At 50.4% G+C, this 23,553-nt stretch overlaps 2 protein-coding genes across 2 annotated transcripts; both read right to left on the bottom strand.

The window, feature by feature from the left end:
• Nucleotides 1–55: 55 nt before the first annotated feature.
• Nt5c (5', 3'-nucleotidase, cytosolic) lies at nucleotides 56–2,070 on the bottom strand. Its single transcript, XM_032913294.1, has 5 exons — nucleotides 1,599–2,070; nucleotides 945–1,045; nucleotides 811–871; nucleotides 515–629; nucleotides 56–405 (listed from the first exon to the last, which is right to left on the bottom strand). Exons 1-5 carry the CDS (start codon nucleotides 1,917–1,919, stop codon nucleotides 260–262), a joined length of 744 nt encoding a protein of 247 aa, XP_032769185.1. The 5' UTR covers nucleotides 1,920–2,070; the 3' UTR covers nucleotides 56–259.
• Nucleotides 2,071–4,158: 2,088 nt separating this feature from the next.
• Nucleotides 4,159–22,016, bottom strand: Jpt1 (Jupiter microtubule associated homolog 1). Its single transcript, XM_032912798.1, has 5 exons — nucleotides 21,832–22,016; nucleotides 10,627–10,769; nucleotides 9,782–9,864; nucleotides 8,417–8,435; nucleotides 4,159–5,071 (listed from the first exon to the last, which is right to left on the bottom strand). The coding sequence occupies exons 1-5, from the start codon at nucleotides 21,885–21,887 to the stop codon at nucleotides 4,923–4,925; spliced, it is 450 nt and encodes a 149-aa protein (XP_032768689.1). The 5' UTR covers nucleotides 21,888–22,016; the 3' UTR covers nucleotides 4,159–4,922.
• Between the last annotated feature and the right edge of the window lie 1,537 nt (nucleotides 22,017–23,553).

Raw genomic sequence — 23,553 nt, 5'->3', positions numbered from 1 at the left:
CCTGGGCACTAGCCCTCTCCTGTCCTAGGAAAAGGATCTTCAAAAAACCAAAGCCTTGTGTTTGGTTTATTTTTATTAAAAACCTGATTTTCTCACTGTATTTATGTGCTAGCCTCGTTCCTTCTGGGTGTAGATTTCATGGGAGAGGCCGGAAGGCAGTTTGTTCAAGTGGCAGTTACCGTGGCTCCCTGATTAAAGTCACCTGTCCAGGCAGGGTCCTGCTGACCCACCTCCCGGTCCTTCACAGGCTGGCGGTCCTTCACAGGCTGGCTCGCTTGCTGTCTATGATGCCCCTCCAGTCATCACTCCAGGAAAGCAGCCGTCTCCTAGTGGGGGGCAGGGCCAGGTGCTGATTGTGGCAGCAGGTGAACAAGATGTGCTCCCAGGTTGGGGTCTCCTCTAGGCCTGGGGCAGTAAAGACAGAGCGTGCGGTCTGTAATCTGGTTATTTTTACTCCTCTCCTTAATCCCAGCAGGCCAGGCGCCTGCAGATGGTCAAGGTTAATAGGCCCAACCTTGAATGTTGTCTTTGTCATCAATGAGCAGGTCTCCCATGACCACTGTCTTGTCCCTAGTCAGGATAATCCGCTCCACAAACTGTGGCCCCAGGTTCTGCTCCACCCAACGGTACTGTATAGATCGAAAAAATTAAAAAAAGGTTAGTAGATCCCCAAATGCAAGATCAGTAAGGCATGGGGGCTAAGTGGGATAAGCCCTCAAAAGCACGGAACCCCTTTCACCCAGCCCCCAGTTTCTGAAGCGTATTTTTTAAATCAAAATTGGAAAGCCAAATCAGCGCAGGCGCCAGCACCTTCTCGCCCACACAGTGGTCGTACTTCCGCAGTGGGGTGGTGCAGATGAAGACCTCGGTGCTGCGGAGAAGGGGGTGCAGTTAGGCCTGGGGCACTGGCCGTGTTCCCGCCACCCCCTTCTCACCCTCCTTACTCTTGCATGGCGTTCATCTCTCGCAAAGCATCCAAGGCTCCAGGGATGGGCTCCAAGTTTAGGAAAAAGCCCGGAGCTTCATATACACTGGCCACTTTTTCCTGAGAGAGAGATCGATCTTAGTCCCGCTCCTGCTTTCCAGCAGGGGGAGCCCCAGAGAGAGGACCCACAAAAGATTCTGCAGGAGATCTAGGTTCCTGTGTGTTTGGGTGTATGCGCGCGCATATGTACCTCTGTGTGTGTGTGTGTGTGTGTGTGTGTGTGTGTGTGTGTGTGTGTGTGTGTGTGTCTGTGTCTGTGTCTGTGTGTGTGTGTGTGTGTGGGGGGGCGGGGGGCGGGGCGTGTGTGTGTACCCTTTCAAGCTTTCAGGTTCAGGGGTGAACTGTGAATTCACACAGCTTAGCTGATTCTGCAGATCTCAGTTCCTGTGTCTGTCCGCGCCTGCGCTCGTCTGCTTACCGTGTGTGTGTGTGTGTGTGTGTGTGTGTGTGTGTGTGTGTGTGTGTGTGTGTGTGTGTGTGTGTGTGTGTTCGTACGCGCGCGTTGTGTGAGTATCCTGTCAAGCTTTCTGGTTCGGGGGTGAACTGTGAATTCGCACAGCTTAGCTGCCTAGAAGAGAACTCAAAACTAGAGGTCCCCCGTCGGCTCTCCTACCTCCAGGTCCGGCCGCAGGGCTCGGTACTGCTCGCTGGCGAGGAAGCCCCGGCGCTGTTCCAGCGGCACGTGCGGTTCCCCGGGGAAGCGGCGGCGGAAACCCTGCAGAAGGCCGGACTCGAAGTCAGCTAGCACGCCGTCCATGTCCACCAGCACGCGCACCGGCCGCTTCACCGCCATTACCACGCCCCGGGTCTCCGAGGAGCACCGCAGCAAGCACTGAGGATGCCAGACCCGGAAACAAGCTTCCGGGACAAGGGTGTGGGCGGGCCCGACTCTGATTATTTGCATGAGTGACCAACTAGGTACCCAGGAAGACATTGCGTCCCTTGTGAGACTACAGTTCCCTGTGCAGCATCAGAATCCCTCTCCCATAACCTCCAAGATCCTAAATACTTTGCAATGGGGGACCCGCTCCGCACGCTGCATGCACACTCTGCCTCTCCCATGCCTGTCCATGCTGGAAGCTGACAGGATCATGAGTGTCCCAGTTCACAGGATGAGAAGGACCCCTTAATTTTTATCCTGTTTACCAGACTTCCCCCAATATCTCCTGGACACCTCCCCCCCCCTTTTTTTTGCAACAGTGTTTCACGCATTCCGGTTTGCCTCAAATTCACTACCTACCTTGGCTAGTCACTAACTCAAGATGCTCCTGCCCCCACCTTAAGTGTTGGGATTAAATGCATGCACCACGGCACCCCACATCTTAAAAAGTTTATGCCTCGCCTCACAAGAGCCCCACCTGCCTTTGCTTCCTGAATGCTGGGATTAAAAGTGTGCTACTGCCTGGCCCAGCAAATGTTCTTAAGCAATCTTCCAAACACACTTACCCTGTTTAAAGAGGTTTGAAGGTGTGACTTTACAAATTCTTTTCTAACTCGGGGTGCTAAACCCCCTCCTGCAAATGTTTCCAGACAGTCCCCTAAAATCTGCTCCAATACTGCTGAGGTTGGCTGAACCTCCACTCCCCCAGAACACCTACCACCCAGTGCTTCTCTCTGTAATAAAGCCAAGGCCAACTATCAACTTAGAACACCAACTAGGGAACTCCCTTCTCGGGAGCCCCACCCTTGTGAAGAGGCTGAGAAAGATGGGTACAGGTTTACTTCCTGTGAGATTCACAGTAGAAATTCAGGCCTTTAAAAGCCATGGCCTTACTCAGGGGGCTAGCCTGTTACAATACACAGAAATGATTGTAGGCTACAGCTGTCAATCAAACATGTAAAATGCTTTAGAACCTAGTTATCTTTTGTAAAAATATGTTATGTATAGGACTACAGTGTCCATCTCTTCTGCTACACCAGAAGATGGCATCAGATCCCATTACAGATGGTTGTGAGTCACCATGTGGTTGCAGGGAAATTAAACTCAGGACCTCTGGAAGAGCAGTCAGTGCTCCTAACCTCCGAGCCATTGCTCCTGCCCTGCAGTAAGCAGTCTTAACTGCTAAGCCATCTCTCCAGCCCTGTAATCTCTACTCTTAAAGATACATCTAGTAGTTCCAACGTCTGGCTTTGCCAGTAAGGAATAGGCTCAAATGACACAGGCAAGGGAACCCAGCCTGTCAGAAACACAAGTGGACCTACAGCCAGGTCTTAAAGCGAGATCTGGAAACCACATGACATTGTGACAGTTGATCTGAACCTTTCTGTCCATCCAGCTCAGAAAGATTGCTGCTACCTCAGTTTGTGGGGCAGCCTGTGTAGTTATGCAGAACCTCCCTCTGCAGCCTGCATTGTTGAACATTAGCCATTGTGGATCTCAAGGTAGAAACCTACCTTGGCATTGGGGGTGAGAGCAGATGGGATGGGATGACAGTGAAGGTGACAAGGGAACAGAAAGGATCTCCACACACAGAAGACTGGCTGCAGGGGTTCAAAGTCAGGGCATCCTACATCTGACCGGCTCCAAGACAGACTTAAATGTTGGTCTGGCCCTACACAAGGATCAGAGGTAGAAAAGCCCACTCTGGCCAGCTATGGTGGTGGATAACCCTGTACTACACACAGCCTGTGGAATGCTAACATTGTCATTGTGTCTTTATGAGTATCTGCTATGTAAGTGGGGGAGGGTGTAGCAGAGGGAGGGGGATCCCATCTGGGCCTCCTGCTGGACTGCAGGCAGAAGTGAGCCACCTGGGTGCTGGGACTTGAACTCAGATTCTCTGGAAGAGATTCCCAGGTGCTCTTAACCACTGAGCCACCTCTCCAGCCACACTGGCTCAACTTTGAATGCTTTATTAAATTACCAAATGTCGTTAGGTGGCAGTTTCTAGGAAAGGAAAGGTCCAGGAAGGACATTCAAAACATTGCCAGAAAGACAGGACTGGAATGCAACCCACTGTCCTGCAGGAAACGCTCAGAATCCCTCGGTCGGTCAGTTCCATCCCTAGCACTGCATACATGGCACTTGAAGGTGGAGTCAGGAATCTAAGGGCAGCTTCAGCTACACAGACACTGTGTGTGTGTGTCTCTCTCACACTCACACACACACCACACACACACACCCTATATACCTAAAAAAAGAAAAAAAAAAAAGAGAGACAAAACACAAGTGCTTCAAAAGTTGGGTATTGTTTACTTTAAGCAACAGTCCAGGACTAAGAAGTACAGGGATGAGACTTTCTTCATGGTCAAGCACCAGCGTCATGCACATGGCAGAGTTCTTCCATTAGGAGTCCCTGTGGGCCCTACAGCCCCACTCGGGGACGGCCTCCCTTGTGGCTTCACCTTTCAATTCCAGGCAGCTTGCTTGTATACCCGAAGCCATCCTCTGCACTGGTGGCTCTGCCCGCGGCCGGCCAGTCACAGTGGCCACTGGCTTCCTTTGCTTTGCAGGCAGTGGGATGTGAGGTATGGCCACTTTGATCATTCCATATGGCACAGGACCATGCACTGTGCAAAGGACACCGATGTGTGGTGGGGCAACAGCAAGGAGAGCAGAGCGCTGCCCTGGGGACAGCTGGGAGCAGGGGCTGCAGGGCAGGGCCTGTGGCTGCTGTCTGCCCCACAGTAAGCCAAGTACAGCGTCAAAATCCCTGGTACACAAGTCTCTACACATCAGGAACCAGATCATCTGTTCTTAAGAACAGGCTACTACTCCGGTCTACTACTAAAACACACTCATGCCGCGGCCCACAGACCTAGGAGTCAGACAGACAGAAGAGAGGAAGAGAGAAAAGGGGGAAAAAAGACAGCAGTACATAAAGTGCTTCTTTTTTAATGAAACAAATCCGAAAGATGTACAGTCAGGCTCACGTTGTGCAGTTCACAAGCATGGAAGAAACAAACAGACAGAAGGACAGAGTTCCAACAGAAGAAGCTAACCCAAGACCAGGCTGGACTTGCCGCCAGGGGGGTTTCTCCTGGATGGCGCTGGGGCCGGAGCCACGGGGCTGGGCACAGGAGCAGCGGGCACCGGCTTCTCTTCCACCTGCGCCAGGCTGGCTTGGAAGTCTGTGTCCACATTTTCTAGAAGACAAAGTTTCCAAATGGTTCAAACACGCAGACAAAAAGGTTTGTACCCAGAAATGGGACCCGCCAGTGTGTTGCACCTATGGTTTTCAAATGTATACAAACAGGCCAGGTGTGGTAATACATGCCCATAATTCCATGTGGTAGAGGCAGGAGAATCAGGAGTTCAAGGTCATACCTTGCTATATAGAATGTTTGAAGCCAACCAGGGTTACAGGCTGACATTTTTTCTAAAAACGAACAATAAGTAAAATATATGAACAGACTGTGTCTGCACTCCTCTGTGCACGTGGAGGCCAGAGCATGATGGTGTCTGTACCAAGGCTCTTGGCCTTATTGCTTTTGGATGGGTCTTTCACAGATCCTGTGTCCACCTTCCATGGTACTGGGTCATAGGAGGATGTGGTCCTGCTCAGATCCAGGCTGGCACAGCAGCCTCTCTTAGTCAGTGTGCCATTTGCCCAGCACCAAGAGCTTTGAACTTGTGACCTTCCCAAAGCCTCCGAGATGGTGGGTTTTAGGAGCAGGCACCATATTGGCAACTCCATCTATGAACCTTGAACTCAGTTCCATGGAGTGACGTAACTCTTCAGCTACATGTAAAATCAGCCTGAAGCTTTTCCCCTGAAGTGAGAGAGAAAAGATCCCTAGTGCCTGGCTACAATTCCATTCTCCAAATCAGCATCAGATGTACAGCACCTGTGTTTGTTTGTTTGTTTGTTTGTGGTTTTTGAGGCCTGCTTTCATTGTGTAGCCCTGGCTGTCCTGTGGCCTGCTTCTGCCTCTGTGCCTGAATTAAGAGTTCATGTGTTGCTTTTGACACAGGGTCTCACTATGCACCTCTGGCTGCCCTGGAACTCACTATATGATATGTCTTTAATCCCAGGAGGCAGAGGGGGATGGATCTCTGTAGCCACCTGGTCTATACGGAGTTCCAGGAGAGCCAAGGCTACATACAGAAACTCTGTCTCAAAAAGAAAATTAAATAAAATTATCTTCCAGCAACTTATGGCAGTTATCTTCATAGACTATTCCCTCCCACCATTTACACTTGCCTTGGGTCAACGGGCCTGTTTAGTTTCTCACCATAAAGCCAAAAAGCAAAAAGAATCCAAAAGCAATTCTACAGACTAAACACTAAACAGACAGTGACAGGAGCCAGGTACCTGTCAGGTCACCGTGGAGGTGATGCGCCACGCTGGCACACAGAAGTGTGACATGGGAGGCGGAACGCTGGCCTCAGAAATAAAGTCTAAACACCAAGTCGGAGGAGGGAATCAAACTCAGGGCCTTGTACATCAAAATAAACATTGTACGTACTAACTTGCTACTCAGCCCATCAACAAGATAACTGCAGGAGACACTGGTGCCTGAAAAGAGTGCCTCATAGCAAGAAGCTCCAGAGTCCAAACAGGAGAAAGAGAACTACCTCTGCCTAGTCTGCAGGCAGAGACCACTGCACCTAAATTTCCTTTCTCCAAACATAAACATACATCTGGGTTTAGGTTTGCAAGGCCCAGGCTACTCACTTGCTAAGGCCAGCACAGTGAGCCTCCAGACTCAGCCCCCACCTCCCCTTTTCCTTTTTTCTTGGAGACAGCATTTGACTATGTAGCCCTGGCTAGCCTGGAACTAGGAGAGATCCTGCTGCCTATCTCCCAAGTGCTGGTATTAAAAATTAAAAGACAGGGTTGGGGATTTAGCTCAGTGGTAGAGCACTTGCCTAGCAAGGGCAAGGCCCTGGGTGCGGTCCCCAGCTCTGAAAAAAAAAAAAAAAAAAAAAACCAAAAAGGAATACATACATACTAATTCATTAAAAGACAAAATTAAATAAAGATAGCTGATTGATTAAAGACCTAAGCTAACACGCCCAGCTCATTAGCCAGCTCACAGCCACCACCTGCCTCCTCCCCTGCCAACCTCTTTCAGCAGCCTATATCCCAGACTGGGCCTTGAACTTGCCTTGACCGTTCTGCCCCACCTTCAGTTGTGCTGGGAACATGGCCTCCAGAGCTGCTAGGCCCACCCTCCCCTAAGAGCAGGGCCAAGTTCCTCCTTGTAGCCACTGTATTAGATTTCCCAAAGGTCAAGGCTCTTTGCCTCATATCAAACAAAACAAAGCCTATCTTACTTCAGAGACATGAACGCATCACCCCGAACCTAACTGAAAACCAACTGGAGTGACCTTTAATCCAAGTATGTGTTAGTTATTTTATGATAAATGGTCTAAAAGTTACAGCAGTCACCCTGTAGCTCTTGACTTAGTGTCAGCATTCCACAGGCTGTGTGTAGTGCAGGGCTATCCACCACCACAGCTGGCCAGGATGGGCTTTTCTGCCTCTGATCCTTGGTTTGTTTTTTTCTTTTTCTTTCTTGGTTTTTTTCAGCTTTTTTTTTTTTTTTGGTTCTTTTTTTTGGAGCTGGGGACCCAACCCAGGGCCTTGTGCTTCCTAGGCAAGTGCTCTACCACTGAGCTAAATCCCCAACCCCTCTTTCTTGGTTTTTCAAGACAGGGTTTCTCTGTGTACGTTTAGCTGTCCTGGAGCTCACTCTGTGGAGCAGGCTGGCCTTGAGATCCACCTGCCTCTGCCTCCCTTGCACCACCACCATGCCCAGCCTAAATTTTTATGTTTTCATAAGTATTTTGCCCGAATCTATGTCTGTAAGCCTTGAGAGTGAATGATGACCACAGACGTCAGAGGGTGTTGAACCCTGGAATTGGAATTCCAGATAACTGTAAGACACGTGTAGGTGCTGAGACCTGGGTACTCTGAAAGGGTAGCCAGGGCTCGTAACCCTGAGCCACCTCTCCAGGCCCGAGCCTCCCATGAAAATGTCAGTATGCATTCCAAACACTGGCCTGATGGATACACACCTTTTAAAAGGGTTCTTTGGTTCTTGTATTGATTTTCCTTTTTAGTACATTTCTAGCGGATTAAACCTTGTTACCTGTGGACTGGCTTGGCTGCCTCGTTCTGAGTACTGGAGATTAAAGGCTTGAACTACCTAACTTCTTTTTTTTTTTTTGTTCTTTTTTTCGGAGCTGGGGAACGAACCCAGAGCCTTGCGCTTCCTAGGCAAGCGCTCTACCACTGAGCTAAATCCCCAACCCCCTACCTAACTTCTTAAACACACAATCACAAAACCAAAACAAGCACCTGCTGACTTGGCCCAAATGAGGAGACAGACAGACAGACAGACACACACACACACACACACACACTTTTAAATAAGTAAATGTGGCCACACTGACTCCAGCTTTCCTTTCTAGGGTATGATTTCAATGTTCACTCAGACTTTCTAACATTATAAAAACAGCAACCAGCACTAAGATATACTTACCATGCACATCACTTTCTCCCTGGAAAAGAGAAATTCAGAATTAGTTCCTGTTTTAATTCCCGAACACATAAAACAGTCATAGTTCAAGAGAAGCTAATCCAGTTGAAACTAACTGTGAAAGCCCATTTTGGGCTGGACGGCGGTGGTGCACGGCTTTATCCCAGCACCCGGGAGGCAGAGGGAAGGAATCTGACCGAGTTCAAGGCCAGGCTGGGCCACAGGGTAAAAGCTACACAGAGAAACCCTGACTAAGCAACAAAAAAGGAATTTTATTTGTGTACAACCACCTCAGTGTCACCTGGGACCACACTGCACAGCTGTCCTCGGTGTCACCTGGGACCACACTGCACAGCTGTCCTCGGTGTCACCTGGGACCACACTGCACAGCTGTCCTCGGTGTCACCTGGGACCACACTGCACAGCTGTCCTCGGTGTCACCTGGGACCACACTACACAGCTGTCCTCGGTGTCACCTGGGACCACACTGCACAGCTGTCCAGCACAACAGCCGTGCCTCAAAGCGAGGAGCCCAGACAGACACAAACACTCTGAACCAGAGGCTCTCTTCTCAAAAAGGGAAGCGTGAATCTCGGCTTCCCTTTTCTCCCTCCTTCCACAGGGCCTGGCCATTCCACGGCTGCTGATAGCCTCCCTACTCCTACAAGTTGGTACCTCCTCTGAGGAAGACCTCCTCCCAGGTGAGCTCTGTCCCAGACACGCCCAGGGGGCTCAGTGGCGGCTGTCTGCGGGCATATCCCACTGTGACACCAAGGGCTGACAATTCCTGGAGTTTAATTTAAACATTCAGACACTAGATGCTAGCTAGACAGGAGGTTCCGAGAGAGGTGAGGGGCTCAGAAGCCTTCAATGCTGAAGGGTCTAAGGCTAGACTAAGGCTCAGAGACATCTAGTTGGGTCAGGTTAACTCACTTGTCTGACTTTCTGGCCTCCCTAAGGCTTTTTTCTTTTTCTTCCTTTCTTTTCTTTCTCTTTTTGCTTCTCCTGAGGCGGGTCTCATGTATCAACTCCCTGTGTAGCTGGTCTTGTTGCCACCAGCTCCCAGGTGCTGGGATTATAGGTGGGAGCCACCATACTGGTGTCATGCAGCAGCGCTGGGGGAGACCCAGGTCTTCTGGCAAGTTAGGAAAACACACCACATCAGCTGAGCCCCACCTTCAGCCTACCTGTCTGGCTTTTTGTCTGACTTTACACTTTAATTTTCATCACCAAGACTGCTCAGCACATTCTCGTAAGGAGAACTGAGCAAGTAAAAAGACACCAGAAAAAAAATTATTTAAAAAACAAGGGGGCATTTAACCACAGAGCCCTTGGCTACCCGAGAGGCTGACTTGTTATCACACTGACCTTGAGGTCTAAGAAATCTCCAGAGCTTGCTTCAGAAGAGTTACTTCTCTGTGTTCCAGGCGACTCCGAATCCTCCCTGCCACCACTAGACTTGGCGCCTAAAAACCAATATGAACAACAGTAAGGGCTCGACAGATGGCTCAGTGGCTAAGCAGCTCTCGGCTGCTCTTCCAGAGGGAGGACCTGGGTCCCAGCACCCACACGACAGCTCCCAGCTGTCTGTAACTCCTGTTCCAGGGGATCTGACACCCTCTCTCATACAGACATGCATGCAAAACACAAATGTACAAAAATAAAAGTAACAGACCATGGGCTGACCCAGGCTCCATTCCTAGCACCCACACGGTAGATACATGCAGGCAAAACGTGTAAAATTAACCATACAAAGAAACAGCACTGTTTCATATCACAAACTGAAAGAGGACACTCGAAGGCAGGCTGAAAGCTACTACAGGGCCACCCTGCCTCTGATTTTACTCCAGCCTTCGTGTAGACTGAAGAGTCCTGGGACCGACCCCAGAGCCCAGGAATTCCCAACCACCCCGCATGAGCCTACCCAGTACTGTATTACAGGCTGGGCCACCACACCCGGCCAGTACTGTATTTCTTGCTTGTTTGGGTTCAGCCTTCGCTAATCAGTACTATATCCAGTTGCATCGGTGACTTTAATAAGGACGACCTTGTAAAACCAGTACCCGCTGACAGGGTGGTGGCACACACCTTTAACCTCAGCACTCCGGGAGCAAAGGCTGGGCTGCCTGGGTTTGAGGCTGGTCTGGTGTACAAGGTGAGATCTAGGGCTACCCAGAGAGGCCATGTCTCGAAACCAAAACACAAAGAAGTACCTGCTGACTTGGCCCAAGATGGAGGGTTTTCTTCAGGTGTTCCAAAGATGTTAGAAGCCATCTTGTTCTTCCTCACAGGCTGTTCTGTTGGCTCATCAAAACCTAATGAAAAATTGGACCCACCACCTGGAGGCCGCAAAACCCTAGAAAAAAATGGTAAGACATTAACTTCAGATCACAGTAAAACATTCCTTGGATAAATCTGTCCAAATACCATCACTGCTCTGTCCTTCTCCCCTCCTCCAAGACTACTGCTAACAAGGAGGCCTTGAACCGTCAGGTGGAGACCCACTGCCGGAGGGTCAAGACACCAACAGTCCCTTATCCATCTGCACTGAGGCCATCCACCACCAAAAGCTGATCAGCTGCGTGTCCCCACAAGCAACAGACTGTGTGTCCCTTTGAGCAAGAGTAAGTGACCGAAGGAACCTTGTCTCTGGATTTCGCAAAGAAGTTCAGAACATCTTGTTATTACACCTATAATCGGAATTTGGGACACTGAGGCAGGACTGCAGTCCCCCTGGACTAAGCATGATCGTCACCCAAAAACAGAATTCCATTTTTATTCTAACTAAATGGAAAAGAATATAGATGCGAAAGCTGCCTGAGGGCAGCAATGCTCAGCAAACAGACACGCCAGACACACCCACGGAGCAAACAGACACGCCCACGGGGGCAGACGGCCTAAGACTTAGGCCTGAAGACCCCGTAAGTACACAGTGGTTCACATCTGTAACTTCAGTTCTGGAGGGGGTGGTCCTCTCTTCTGGCAGGCACTGTACACATACTTATACACAGGCAAAGCACTTGTATACATATGTGGAACTCTCTGGACTGGCCTTTAATCCCAGCATTTGGGAGGCAGAGCATCTTTGTGGGTTCCACACCAGCCTAGCCTAGCCTAGGACTGGATGTATCTAGTTTCCAAGGCTATGGCTCAGGGCCCATACAGCAGCTCACAGCATCTGTAACTCCAATTCCAAGGAACCGACTGCTCTCCCCTGGCCTCCGTGGGCACCAGGCAAGTACACATTGCACATATGTACGTGCACACAAAACACAGACATAAAGATAAATGCAATCTTTTTAAGAAATCAACACAAGGGGTTGGGGATTTAGCTCAGTGGTAGAGCGCTTGCCTAGGAAGCGCAAGGCCCTGGGTTCGGTCCCCAGCTCCGAAAAGAACAAAAAAAAAACACAAAAAACAAAAAAAAAACCACAAATGTCGCTGAAAAACCTGAGTATCCACATCTTCAGAAGTAAACTAGATCTTTATCATTCACCCTTTACAAAAGTCAATTTAAAATTACCAGAACCTTGGTGTCTGGGCTAGAGTGACGGGGTTGTGTACTGCGGCACACAGCCACTGTAGCTCTCGCTCTGCACACGGCACTCTCACGCCAAGCACACAGATATAGGCTTAACTGAAAATGAAACCTTAGCCAGGTGTGGTAGCACATATGTGCCTTAATCCCACCCAACACTGGAGACAGAGGCAGGTACACCTCAGGCCTGGTCTGTGTATGGAGTCGCAATCTAGCCAGGGCTACACAGTGAGACTCAGAAAAGAGCCATCAGCACCCACAGCAAGCACCTACCTATGTTTAGTTCAGCACTGTTCAGGAGGCCCCCTTAAAGCAAGCCACACGGAAATGCCAGGAGGTTGTAGTCTACACTTTTAATTCAGCACTGAGGAGGCAGGGGCAGGGGAATCCCTGTCTTGAAAATAAAACAAGCTCCAGGGAGCTTTAGCCACACAGAGGGCTGAGAGGGATTTGCTGGAGGACGCAGTGCTAAGTGGACATTGGCGCGCTAAGTGAGGTGAGACAGATACATGGAGACGACAGTGTTTGTCCTCAGTTATGGATCCTAGACTGCAGACACAGAAAACCACATTCCACCCTAAGAGCAGAAGGAAGACAGGGAGGAGGGGAGAAAGGGAGACACACTAGAAGCACACAATATACTTCTGAGGGTCAAGGAATTCAAGGTCATCCTTGGCAAATTCAGACCAGCCTTGGCTACGTGAGACCCTGTCCCAAAAACCAAAATGAAAAAGTCTGTCCTAATGAAGCCCACTAATATATACAACACGCACACACTAAATAACTGTTCTGACCTGGTGGCCGGAGATGGCTGAGCGGTGAACTTGCTGCTCCTGCAGGGACCTCTGCCCCGCTCAGTTCAGGTCTCACATGGTGACTCTACGGTCATTCTTTTTGTTGTTCTTTTGATTTCTGAGACAGGGTTTCTCCTCGTAGCCCTACCGTCCTGGAACTCAAGTCTGTAGATCAGGTAGCCTTGAACTCGCACAGATGCCCCTGCTTCTACCCGAGATTAAAGGTGTGGACCACCACTGCCTGGCTTCATAGCCAGGCTTAACTCTAGTTCTAAAGGGTCCGATGACTGCTTTCTGACCTCCAGAGGCACAGGCATGCATGTAGTGCACACATATACAGGCAAGGCACATAAAAATAAATCTGAAAAAAAAATTTTTTTTTTGGTTCTTTTTTTCGGAGCTGGGGACCGAACCCAGGGCCTTGCGCTTCCTAGGCAAGCGCTCTACCACTGAGCTAAATCCCCAACCCCCTGAAAAATGTTTTTTAAAAAGGCACAATTAAGTATGGAGCTCACGCTGTAGATCCCAGTGCTCAGGAAACTGAGGAAGGGGGCTTTCTTCAGTTCCAGTCAAGGCTACACTGAGACTGCCTCAAAATACCAAAAATAAAGTGTTTCCAAAAGTCTTTCTAGTTTTTTCATTTCTAGCTGTAATGTCAACAGACAGGTAAACATGTGCTATGACAAGAATCCTTTGACCTTTGCCTTGTGGCTTAATTAACATGTCCAATTCTATAAGCCATGTGTGAGAGTCTGTATTCACCAGTTCTTGCGGTTGTCTGTCTGTTCCAGATCTGGCTTAGTGGTTCATGTCTGTAATCCCAACATTTAAGAGGCCCAAGGAGAAGGAAGAGGGAAGCTAGGTGTGGCTGTGCACACCTGTGATCCCAGGCCTAGGGAAACAAGAAGGCAGCCTGATCTACATGGCCCGGCGGGGTTTGAGGGGGGAGCAAGAGTGAGGAAGGCTTCCTAAACCAGCCTAGGAGCTGGAGAGTAGGCAGAGAGGATAGGACAGAAGATAGTACCACAGGGATACAAATGCTCTTAAAGATGCTAAAAAGAAGCACAAGGGGAAAACCAGAGTTTCAACCCCACAGCTGGGCAGCCTATAGCCTCAGGTACTGGGAGACTAAGGCAGGACAGTCACAGGTCCTGGTCGATGCTACCTGGGACACCATATACAATTTCATTAGCTGTGGCGTTCTGTGTCCTGTGTTGTGTTAGTGGTTCCTGGGACACAGCTCCCTCCCCATGGGAAGCCACAGAACACTGACAAGGCAGGCCACCTGTCACTACCATGCCCAGTGCCGGCACTGTGATGGACTAAAATTAACCGCAGCTCTTTTCTAAACAACAAAACTTGTAAGTTATTTGTTCCGTGTGTGTGTGTGTGTGGGTGTGTTAATCTGCATGTGTATCTGTACACCATGTGTGTGTCAAAGAGGTCATGGATCTCTCTTGGGACTGGAGTTTCAGACAGTTGTGAGCCACCATATGGATGTTGGAATCAAACCTGGGTCCTGAAAAAGCAGCCAGAGCTCCTAAGGGCTGAGCCATCTCTCCAGCCCCTAAATTAACTTTAAAAATCCAGACGGTATCCCATCCACCTTAACACTGGCCACAGAGACAACCTGGGAGCCAGAAGACAACAGTGGCGGAGTGGCTCTGTATAGGGGTGCATGCTGCCTTTGATCCCAGCACTCCAGAGGTCAGGGAGCTCTGTGAGGCCAGCCTAGCCTGCATAGTAAGACCATGTGAGAAGAACAAACCAACCAACCACTGGTAAAGCATTTGCCTAGCTTGTGTGAGGCCCTACGTTTGACTCCCTGACAACGAGGAAGAAGACAGGTGAGGATGCCGCGAGGCCGCACACCTCTCATACCAAGCGCTCTGTGTCAGAAGCGATACACCTTTTGTGCAAGCACATTACACAGCTGTGCAGAGCAATGAGGTCTCTGTGAAAACCCGAGAGAGTGAGGTACAGTGGTGGAAGCCTTTAATCCCAGCACCAGAGAGACAGGTAGAGCCGAGCCCTAGCCCAGCCTGGTCTACAGTTAGTTCCAGGACAGCCAAGGCTACATGGAGAGCCCCTGCCTCAAGAAACAAGACAAGTGAACGAGCTTCTGGGTGGCTGAAACTGGAGGTTCAAGAAGATGCACCTATGGTGGCCACTACAGCCCTGCACCTTCCTCTCATACTCTATGGCTAATTATACCCTCATGACAAACCATAAGTGTGGGAGGTTCCCCTGATTTTATGGCAAATTAATTAAACCCAAGGGCAGGTTACAGGAGGCAGCCAGCCGGTCAGAAGCACTCAGAAAGAAGGGGTGGGGCGGGGCGGTAACCTAAAAGCCAGGGCTGTAATTCATACTTGTAATCCCAGGAGGTGGGTGCTGAGACAGAAGGACTGCTGTCAATTTGAAGCCAGCCTGGACTAAAGTGAACTCAAGGTTACCCTAGGCTAGAAACAAAATCCTACTTTTAAAAAAGAAAGTGATTACCAGTATAGCTCGGTTGGTAGACCATTTGCCTAGCAGAAGTCTTGGGTTCGGGGTTGGGGATTTAGCTCAGTGGTAGAGCACTTGCCTAGGAAGCGCAAGGCCCTGGGTTCGGTCCCCAGCTCGGGGGGGGGGGGGTCTTGGGTTCGAGTCCCAGGACTGCGTAAGTGCCCATACTCCAGGTATCCCAACTCAGTTGGATGAGACCACCCAGCAGGCCCCACACCTGAAGTGACAGATGTCTGCTGTGGTTTTCAATCAGAGGAAAATCACATGGCTGAGTTTTTCCTCTCAGACTAGAAAATAAATGAAACTTAGAACAAAAATGTTAATAAGGCAAAACGGTATAGAAATAAATAAAGGAATAAATTTGAACAAACTTCTCAAATGCACAAAACTCCTCTCCAGCCTCCTGAGTTCTGGGATTACAGGAGGGAGCCGCTATGACCAGCTCCACACAGACTTTCTAAGGGGACACAGTGGGAGCTGCCTAACCTCACCATGCTTCAGGCTTCTCCTCTATAAAATGAGGGCCTGCAGTTTCTGTGCCATCAGACTGTTATTAATTGGAACATCGTGCATATGTATCATCTGGAACATAGCAATCATGTACATGAACTGTTATTAAAAACCATCTACATGTCACCACGATGCTATCGGGTGTTCCCTCTCACTACTGGATTTCAGATGAATGACATCCTATGTTCCTGTATTGCTATTAACCAAAATTATTTTAAAGCCCGCTTCTGGACTGGTTAGATGGGTAAAGGAGCTTGCTACCAAGCCTGACAACTTGAGTTAGATCCCAGCAGCCCACAGTGAATGGAAAGAACAGACTGCTGAAAGCTGTCCTCTGACCTCCATACGCATGCCAGAGCGCGCGCACGCGCACACAAAGGCGAAGGGAGCAGAGATGGCTCAGTGGAGAGGCAGAAGACCGGAGTGTAGTTCCCAACAGCCATGTCAGGCAGTTCACAGCAACTTCTGCTCCAGGGGACTCAATGCCCGCTTCTGGCCTCCAAGGGCAGCTGTACTCACAGGTAAAGAATAAACCTTTAAGAAGAGAGAGACTGCTTGGGGCAGACAAGGTCACTGAGTTGGTCGCATCGCTGGCCCGCACAGTAAAGGCTGGACTACCAAAGTGAGACTCTGAAGTACCCTTCTCTCTATGGAGGATCTCACAGTCCGGCCTCAGCCAGCCTGAGACTGCCATTCCACTTCCTCAGACTGGCATTACAGACATGTGCCACCAAGCTGGGAGACCAGAGTTGCTTTTTTCTTTTTTGAAAGATTTATTTATTTTGAGCACACTGTAGTTGTCCTCAGACTCACCAGAAGGGGACATCGGATCCCATTACAGATGGTTGTGAGCCACCATGTGGGTGCTGGGAATTGAACTCAGGACCTCTGGAAGAGCAGTCGGTGCTCTTAACCGCTGAGCCTTCTCTCCAGCCCCAGAGTTGCTTTTCACGACACCACTTTCTCTCCTGTCTACACTGGATCCCTTAACAGAAATCCTGGCTCCTCAGCTCCCTCAGGCTGGATCCTGGCCTCAGTACTCGGACTTTGCCCCTCCTCACTGGCTCTGCAGTAAGCAGTGAGCCCTGCTCTCCTCTGCTGGCCAGCTGTGTAGTAATATGGCCTCTTCTCAAACCAAGACCCTTCCAGCCCCCCTCCTCCACCCTTCACTACTGCAAGTCATCCCCACTTGGAGCCCTTCCTGGCCTGGCTCCTCTGGCTCACGAAAGCTCCACCCTTCCCCTCAGTGCCCTTTAATCTTCAGCTGCTCTTAAACCCCACCTCCACACCCTAGCCCTGCTTCCTCCCTAAGCCCAGGACACAGGCAGGTTAGTCAGTGCTCCTGCTGGGGAGGAAGCCACAAGTACTCCTGGATCTCCGTCTCCACTGCCCTGCAGCACACAGCAGAGGACCAATGCGGCTGTCTGCAACAAACCTGACTTATGGACACCGCAACTTTACTGTCAGGACTTTCTCAGTCATGGAATCTTGGTTTCCACAACCACTTCCCAGCGCAAACACTGCCCAGAGTTTACTGCCTATGAAGCCAGGTGAGGCCGAGCTCTGGGCTCGTGCTCTGCTCTGTAGTTCACTACTTCTTGTCAGGAGAGCAGAGCCTGAGTCTGGAGGCTCCAGGCAGCTGCCTGATGGTCAGCCTAAGTCCTCCAGCCTGGCAGGCTTGGAGCAAGTGCTCCAAATCAATCAACTGGCAATCGAACAACGATTATGTTTGTCTCCAGGGCCAAACACATGGAATTTCTTCTAGGTTTTCTTGTTTTCAGGCCTGGCCTGCCTTCTCCCTAGCCTGTGACATTAGTGTCCCTCTCAGTAACATGCAGTGCTCAGGTGTGGAGAGCTCGCTGCTCCTGGAGCTGAACCTTGTTCCGTTCCCTGCACGCATGCCCGGCAGCTCACAGCCACCGGTACCTCTCCAAGGAACCCAACCCTTCTGGACTCTGCGGGCACCCCTCCAACAAAGATAATAAAATAAACCACTCTTTTACGAGAGGCTGAAGGCTTGGAGGTTAAGGATACCGGCTGCTCTTGCAGGACTCAGATCCAATTCCCAGCACTGACATCCTGGCTCCTAACAATCTACAACTCCACTTCCAAGGGATTTGACACCCTCCTCTGGCCTCTGTGAGGACCAGGCACCCCTATATAGTTTCAGGCAAAACACACATACACATAAAATAAAAATGAAATAAGCCTTTCCTCTGGCGGCAGCCATCAGGACTCATGTCCACTGTGGTAGTCACAAACAGCCAGTTCCTAAGGGTGCAACTTAGGGCAAGCCTGTCCACCATGGTGTTAAGTAGCTGAAATTTGCCCGAAGTCTTCAGTCTGTGCCTGAGGAGAGATCTAGGGGCCATTGTGGGGCTTTGAGAGTCCTGAATTCCTACTGGGTTAGTAAAGATTCCTCATATAAATTTTTTGAGGTTATCCTCATTGATACATTCCATAAAGCTATCAGAAGGAATCCTGACACCCACTGGATCACCAAACCAGTTCACAAGTACAGGGAGATGCGTGGGCTGACATCTGCTGGCCACAAGAGCCGTGGCCTTGGAAAGGGCCACAAGTTCCACCACACCAAGGTGCAACAACCTTCAGCTTCACCATTACCGTAATATACGTAATATTTGTAAAATTCTTATCCAGTAAACAACTTAGGACAGTCAAAAAAGTGAATATAAAAGAAATTTTTAAAAAAAGAAGTGAGGGACACACAATGAGAAAAAGAGGACTCAGTAGTAAGAAACATTTGCTGCTCTTGCAGAGGACCTGAGTTCTGATCCTAGGACCCACATCATGTGCTCATAACTTCCAGAGGATCAGTTGCCTCTGCCCTCTCAGGGATCTGCAACTCGTGTACACATATCCACACTCAGACACGCATACACACCATAGTCTCCAGGCCTGAGCATTGCACCTTACTGAATGAGACACTAATGTCATAGTCTAGGGAGAAGGCAGAGGCAAACAGAAGACAGTCCAGGGCCAGTAAACAAATGTGTGTTTGTCAGATGGCTATAGTGGCCACGCCTTAAATCCCAGTACAGCAGAGGCAGAGGCAAGTAGATTTCAGTGAGATTGAGGTCAGCCTGGTCTACATACTGAGTGAGTTCCAGGCCAGCAGCTGAGGCTACACCATGAGATGCTGAATCAAAAACAGTAAGGATCTAAAACCATGTCTGCATGTGCGAGACTGAAGGGGGTCACAAGCTGGAGGCTAACCTGGGGCTGGATACTAAGTCCAGGCCAGTGGAGAGCCACATGGTTGAGATCCTACACACACTCACACTCACACACACACTCACACTCATACACACACACAGACCGACAGACACGCACACACGCACCGAAGTCTCAGATATTAAACACGCCCAGAATAAATCCATTCTATAAATCAGGATAAGTGCTCAAGTATATACTTCATAAAGGGAATAACCGTACATTAATTTTTTTTGAAGGAGATCACTACATAGCTATAGCCAGCCTGGAGCATGAATGAAGCCACCCTCCCACTTCCACCTCCCTAGTGCTGGTATAACAGGCCCACACCCCCCATCCAAGTTCCCAGGTAATTAAAATTCTGGGGTGGCGGGGGGGGGGGAAGGGAAGTAGGGAGCTGCTGGGGCCGGAACTCAGGATCTAGCCCAGGCCATGGAAAGCCATCACATCTCTGGCCCTACAGGTTCTCACTGGGTAGAATTGTTTTAAAATTTTCACCTTAAATGACTGAAGACACTTGAAATATTAGAATCAAACCCAACAAGCCTCCCCCCACCCTCATTCCCCAGGGAGGGAGGCTTTCATTGCTAAGTGGAATTAAAAGCTCATGAAATTCTTCAGAACCCTAGTGGACTTGTAAATATGTTTTGGCCATGAAAAAACAAGGGTTGGGGAACACTAGCACCCACATCGCTTACAAATCTGCCAAACCCGCCTAGTCCAACTTTTACTGGTCCTGTGATAGCAGGTACTACCTCCCCAATGACGTCAGTGTTATAGAGACCATCTGAAACAGAGCGGTTCCCAAACAAAGGATTTGCTTGCAAGACAAAGTACTTCAGCTGTGGTTTGGTCCCTTTCTTTCTGAGCCACATAGATAGATAGTAACTGCTTCAAGGTTGCCGAGTTAAGACCCAAAAAATGTTATAGCACAGACAGCAATTTAAAAAAATATCTCCTTTCTTCCGGGCCCAACTCTCATCACTCTGGCACGGCATTCACCACGGAGGCTGCAGAGCAAGCAGCACATTACTGAGGGGTGAAGAGGAGATTACAGGAGAATCGGGCAGAACCTCAGCACCAACACCAGTCGGACGGATGGACGGACGGACGGACGGACAGCAAGCGATGATGGCAAAGGTGGCTGCAAACACTGCATTTGTCTCACATGTCAAACATGCATGTAAAGGCCCTGCCCGGGCTCTGAAATGCTCTACAAAGCCTTGAGCTGAGCTTGACTCCCAAAAGAGAAAACCCAGATTTCACATTATCACACCAGGAACCAGTGTCAGACCAGAAAAAAAGTTGGCCTCGTCGCACAAAACAAAAACCCAGGGCTCAATCTGTCCGTGTCTTTTGTAACAAATTACCTCATGTGAAGGATGACAACAAGAGGGAGTGACCCCCTTCTTCTAGCTCCACTCTCCAGCTCGGCCCCGCCCTGTGATCGCCTGCCCCTTTAGTTCCCTTCCATCGCACCGATTCTTTTACTACTTCCTGAAACTGAAAGCGGCCTGCCGCCCCTGCCCCGCCGCCCCTGCCCCGCCCCTGCCCCGTGCTTCCTCTGAAGACTACTCAAGAAGGCTGCTTTTTGTCAGCAAGTTGTCAAGCAGTGAGACACCGCTATTCCACGCTGTCTTCTGGGCCCCACAAAATGGCTCCCTTTTGTGCCACTTGGTCAGGACCCCAAGGCTTGGTCGCACTCAAGTGTGGGTCATCATCAATGGAAAATAGATAGCCAGAGAACATGGAGCCAAACCTTTAGGAAGATCCAAGAGGTGCCTGAAAGCCAACTTAGGGGACCGTGTGCCACTAGCTGAGACGATGTGGGTGGACTCCCTCCACACGACACAAATCCACCAAGTAAAGTGAGGGGTAGGAACAGGGTCCCAGTCCAGACACACAGCTCCTCCCCAAAATGCAGTCTACTGGGTGGCAAGCAAGGTCCCAGCTTCCAGGAAAGGATACTATACTGCTGGAGAGACAATGGGTGGCTCCCTAACCCCGCCCAAGCACAGATAACCTCCTCCTCCAAGGGAAGCCTGCTCTGGGGTGAACTCATTCGGCCAAAGTCAACGGGAGAAGTAAAGAAGGTGGCAAGGAAGGACTGAGGTCCGAGTATCTGAGCGCAGAAAACCCACTTGAGCAGGCTCGCGGCCCCGCGCACTCGGAGGTGGGCGTGGGGAGGGGGAGGAGACCCGATCTCTCCTTTGTTAGGCGCAGGGAGGCACTTTGAGAAGAGGACGCTGATCCAAGGCTGGAAGTGAAAAGAGGGGATGACCAGCCCCGCCCTACCAGAGGTGCACCTGCTGCGCAGACCCGGACACCCGGCGAGTCACCACGAGGAAAAGAGCCTGCAGACCAGCCGGATCAAGGGCTCAGATTTGCTCGCAGAGCCCAAGGCCGGGGCTAGCACACGCCCGAGCCAGAAGCGGGAGCGCATGGCCCTCTTGTGGGACAATGGGCCCAAGACCCAGGGCCCTGCAGGTTCCTTGGGCGCCTGGGAGACCAAGCCCACCATCCTGATCCGACCAGTGTCGCCGCGGGTGGCTGAAAGACGATCCTCCCGCACACTCTCAGCGACTCCAACCTGCTGTACGGCAAAGGGCCGCCACCCACGGTGCCCCTCAGCCATCGCTCCCGGGGAAAAATGAATAGAGTCGCCTATTGGGGCGGGGCCACAAGCCAAGGCAGTCCTGCGGCACAAAGCGGCGCCCACTCCTCACTCTGCCACCCTCCCCCGGGCGTGAGCGCGGTGCTCCCGGCCCGTTACCACCAACGCCCAGCGGCCCCCACAAGCCATGGAATCCTCGAGCCCTACCCCGTCGCCTTACCGGGAGCTGTTCCTGCTGTTAGGGTCTACACCCTTGAAGGTGGTGGTAGTGGTCATGGCGCAAAGGGGCGAGGTAGGCTGGCCCTGAAAACGCCGAGGGGGAACTGGGACCAACCGGCGAAGATGACACCCCAAGCTAAAACAGCCAGGCTCCACGAGCTTCTGCCGCCGCGGGGCTCGCCGGATTCCTAATTTATAGGGCCGATAGGGCCCACCCTCCACAGGCCACAATTGGTCAATTTAAAAGGCTCTCTTGTTTCTATTGGTTAGCTACAGTGCTAATCATAGTTCGGCGTCAGGACGGGCTGCGCAGGTCACGGCTCAGCCTAAGCCCCGCCCCCTTCCTGTACAGTGACCCGCCGCTATGGTCTCCCCTCCTCCACGTCCTCGACAATCTGGTGGTGCTTCCAAGTGTTCACTGTCACTTTAAAAAGTTACTTGAGATGACTTGGTTAAGAGCACTGACTGCTGTTCCAGAGGTCCTGAGTTCAATTCCCAGCAACCACATGGTGGCTCACAACCACAAGAATGGGGTCCGATGCCCTCTTCTGGTGTGTCTGAAGACAGAGACAGTGTACTCATATACATTAAATAAATAATTTTTTAAAAAAAGTTACTTGAAGGGCTGTCGAGGTGGCTCAGAAGGAAAGCCCTTGCCACCCTGCATGACCACTGAGTTCAATCTCTAGGACCCACAAAGTATAAAGAGATCCAACTCTTGAACCTCTGACCTCCAGGTGTGCGCACTGAGATAAGTTACCTCAAGGGGTGTGTTGGCACTTCCCTGTAATACCTTCACTCGGGAGACTGAGACAGGAGGATCACTTTGAGTTTGAAGCCAGCCTGGTCTATACAGTGAGACCGTGTCAAAAAGGAAGGAGTGGGAGGGGTGAAGTGTTCAGGGCATATGCTAGTACCGCAGAGTACCCGGCACTCTCAGGGCAGCTCCAAACGGTAACTCCAGTTCCAGGGGATCTGACCTGGACACAGTTACATACAGGCACACAGATACACAGAATAAAGAAGTCTTTTGCCAGGCCCCGTGGCACATGCCTTTAACCCTTTAGTCCCCACACGGACTCAGGAGGCAGAGACAGGTAGATCTCCGAGTTCCAGCCAGCAAGAGCTACACAGAGAAACACTGTGGGGAGGGAATCTTTTTTCACCCTGGAGGCAGAAGCGAGATTTCTTAGCCTCAAAAAACAAAGGGGGGGGAGGGGGTTTTGGCTCAGTGGTAGCGCGCTTGCCTAGCAAGCGCAAGACCCTGGGTTCGGTCCCCAGCTCCGAAAGAAAAGAAAAAGAAAAAAAAAAGGGGCGGGGAGGGAGGACATGGTACACAGTAGTCCGCCTACACCTTTGATCCTAACTCTAGGGAGGCAGAGGCAGGGAGATCTCTCTGAGTTCAAGGCTACCCTCATGTACAATGTTCCAGGACACACAGCGCTACATAGAGACCCCATCTCTAAAAATAAAACTAAAAAAGGTTAAAAAAAAAGGGGGGGTTGGGGATTTAGCTCAGGGGGAGAGCGCTTGCCTAGGAAGCGAAAGGCCCTGGGTTGGTCCACAGCTCCGAAAAAAAAAAAAAGAAAGAAAGAAAGAAAGAAAAAAAAAAGGCGTGGGGCTGGGGGCTGACTGGAAAACTTGCTCAGTGGTTAACAGCGTTGGTTGCTTTGAGCAGCCACAAGGCTTCTTAGTTTCATGAGCACATTCAGGCAAAACATGC

The sequence above is a fragment of the Rattus rattus genome, chromosome 9 (genome assembly GCF_011064425.1).
Source record: "Rattus rattus isolate New Zealand chromosome 9, Rrattus_CSIRO_v1, whole genome shotgun sequence".
Taxonomy (NCBI): domain Eukaryota; kingdom Metazoa; phylum Chordata; class Mammalia; order Rodentia; family Muridae; genus Rattus; species Rattus rattus.
The sequence above is the reverse complement of the archived record's forward strand: the minus strand, read 5'-3'. Positions and strand labels throughout refer to the sequence as shown.

Coding starts and splice junctions, on each gene's coding strand:
- Nt5c (XM_032913294.1), bottom strand. CDS start 1,919: ATGTCTTCCTGGGTACCTAGTTGGTCACTCATGCAAATAATCAGAGTC. Junction 1,046..1,598: donor CCCTGCGGCCGGACCTGGAG/GTAGGAGAGCCG, acceptor TCTCTCTCTCAG/GAAAAAGTGGCCAGTGTATA. Junction 872..944: donor GAGATGAACGCCATGCAAGA/GTAAGGAGGGTG, acceptor CCTTCTCCGCAG/CACCGAGGTCTTCATCTGCA.
- Jpt1 (XM_032912798.1), bottom strand. CDS start 21,887: ATGACCACTACCACCACCTTCAAGGGTGTAGACCCTAACAGCAGGAAC. Junction 10,770..21,831: donor AACAGCAGGAACAGCTCCCG/GTAAGGCGACGG, acceptor ATTTTTTTCTAG/GGTTTTGCGGCCTCCAGGTG. Junction 9,865..10,626: donor ATCTTGGGCCAAGTCAGCAG/GTACTTCTTTGT, acceptor CCAAGTCTAGTG/GTGGCAGGGAGGATTCGGAG.